Source organism: Acanthisitta chloris, unplaced genomic scaffold (assembly GCF_000695815.1).
Source record: "Acanthisitta chloris isolate BGI_N310 unplaced genomic scaffold, ASM69581v1 scaffold9283, whole genome shotgun sequence".
In the NCBI taxonomy this organism is placed as follows: domain Eukaryota; kingdom Metazoa; phylum Chordata; class Aves; order Passeriformes; family Acanthisittidae; genus Acanthisitta; species Acanthisitta chloris.
The window spans coordinates 8,294-10,806 of record NW_008664289.1 but is presented as its reverse complement, the minus strand read 5'-3'; the positions used below and the strand labels follow the sequence as shown (position 1 = coordinate 10,806).

Sequence of the window (2,513 nt, the reverse complement as noted above, 5' to 3'; positions counted from 1 at the left end):
CAGTGCCCAAACACCTCTGGGGGAAGAACCTTGTCCTGATCTCCAACCTAACCCTGTTCCAGTGCCCAAACACCTCTGGGGGAAGAACCTTGTCCTGATCTCCAACCTAAACCACCTCTGGCACAGGTTGATGCTGTTCCCTCAGGTCTTTGGAGCCTTTTTAGTTAAGAAACCCCAAACAAATAAACAAAAACCCCCTCGTGGCCTCAAGGAAATCCAAGTGTCAGTGATGATTGACTGGAATAGATGTTTAGGCTCCTATGGAAGGTTATGGACTAGTAGAGATGCGACATACTGGTCAAGCTGCTGGAGTGGCAGGTGAGAGCAGTGCATGTGTGGAGTTCCCTCCACATGTGCTGTCCCTCTGCCATGCAGCATATTTCCTTGGGATAGCTCTATATCTTCATATCAGCACTGTCCATGCTGTGAGAGCCTGTACTGGTGGGACTGGGAGCAGCTGGGCAGCCCCTCCAGCAGGTGCAGAACACGTGTCCTGTCCTCTGGGTGGTCATCTGAGATGCTGCTGTTACCTGATAACCCTTACCCTTGAGCAGCTCTTCCCTCAGTAGTTGTCTTTGGCTCTTGTGAACACGAAGAGTCATTTTTCCTTTTTTTCCCCTGTAATTCCAGGTGATTCCTCCCAAGGAATGGAAGCCCAGAAGAACCTATGATGACATAGATGACATGGTGATCCCAGCTCCCATTCAGCAGGTGGTTACTGGACAGTCAGGGTTGTTCACCCAGTACAACATCCAGAAGAAACCCATGACTGTGGGAGAGTACAGACGCTTGGCCAACAGTGAGAAGTATGTTGGTGTGGAGGGGTGTGCTGAAAATTTGGGATGGGAGAGTTGTATGGAAGTTTTTCATTCTAGAAACTAGTTGAAAAGAAAATGGGACCTTGGTAAATAGGAGGCATTGAGAAGGAAGCTGCTTTTTTTTCTGGAGTGACAAACAGATTTGTAACTTACTGGCTTTTGGTGTATCTCAGAACTTTTTCTGGGAGTTGGTATAGAGAGATCCTTCAAGGTTGGGGCCTGGTTGGGATTTCATGGTTGTTCTGGAAACTGGTTCCAGTGCTGAGGTAGAAGTACAAACATCTTGAAGTGCCCAAGCTAATATTGCTGACAGAAGTGTCTTCTTGAGCTAATATTGATGACACAAGTGTCTTCCAAGGGACTGGGAACTCTGCAGAGCACTTGAGTCAGTTGGGACAAGCCAACTGGGACAAACTGCAGTTGTATCCATTTTCCAGAGTCACTTTCCCAGAGCTCTGGAGTCCCTTGGGTTTTAATCAATACTGACAATATGCAGTGATGGCTTTAAGCTGAAGGGAGAGTGGATTTAGATTAGATATTAAAGAGACATTCCTCTCTGGGAGGTGCTGAGGCTCTGGCACAGGTTGCCCAGAGAAGCTGTGGCTGCTCCATCCCTGGGAGTGTTCCAGGCAAAGGTGGAGAAGAGAAGCTCCAGGAAGATCTCAAAGCCCTTTCCAGTGCCTCAAGGGGCTCCAAGAGAGCTGGAGAGGGACTTGGGGCAATGGATAGAGGGAGAGGACACAGGGAATGGCTTCCCACTGCCAGAGGGCAGGATTAGATGGGATATTGGGAAGGAATTCCTCCCTGTGAGGGTGCTGAGACACTGGAATGGATTTCCCAGAGCAGCTGTGGCTGCTCCATCCCTGGGAGTGTTCCAGGCCAGGTTGGATGGAGCTGGGAGCAACCTGGGCTGGTGGGAGGTGTCCCTGCCCATGGCAGGGGATGGAACTGGATGAGCTATAAAGTCTCTTCCAATCCAAACCATTCCTTGCTAAGCAGCTTTGAAATATTACTGGTGCAGCATCTACCTGAGTGCTTGACCTGCCTTCAAATCCCTGTGTAATCTCACGTTTCCTTGGACTGGGGATCAGGTACTTCACATACTGTTTGTCAGTGCACTGAGCACTTTTGTAGAAGGGTTTAAAAGGGAAGAAATGCTCTGACTCTGAGGAGGTTTAGCACCTTCAGTCCCTCCTGAGGGGACCTGAGGTTCATCTGTGGTGGGTGTTCCTTAGGACTGGTTCCATCCCTGTCCCCTCTCTGTCCCCTCAGGTACTGCACCCCTCGCCATCAGGATTTTGAAGACCTGGAACGCAAGTACTGGAAGAATCTCACCTTTGTCTCTCCCATTTATGGAGCTGATATCAGTGGTTCCCTCTATGATGCTGTAAGTGAAATGCTCTTCTTTGAGTTCTTCCTTCTCTAACTTCCTTAGTGCTCCTTTCTTGTTCCTTAAGGGGAAAAAAAAATCAGAATTTCTTTGATTTAGCAACTTAAAAAAGGTTAAAAAACCCCTTTGTTTTTTCCCTCATGCCACTGAACTTCCTCCCTTCCCCAGAGAATCAGGAGAAGAGTCAAGGGAAACTGTGAAAAACTTACTAGGAAAATAGTAGAAAATAGAGGAAAAATGTGATTTAAACAAGTTCTTATGGAGTCTGCAGCCAAAAGTTGTGCAGAGCTTGGATTTTGTTTGCT

General features: G+C 47.9%; 1 protein-coding gene across 1 annotated transcript in view; it reads left to right on the top strand.

Annotated features, from left to right (window-relative positions):
• The window catches only part of LOC103799000 (lysine-specific demethylase 4B-like), a 4,891-nt gene that overhangs the window by 739 nt on the left and 1,639 nt on the right, over nucleotides 1–2,513 (top strand). Inside the window, exons 2-3 of the mRNA XM_009071291.1 lie at nucleotides 631–806; nucleotides 2,091–2,205. Of these exons, the coding sequence (XP_009069539.1) occupies nucleotides 631–806; nucleotides 2,091–2,205 (291 nt within the window). The remainder of the gene's footprint in view (nucleotides 1–630; nucleotides 807–2,090; nucleotides 2,206–2,513) is intronic.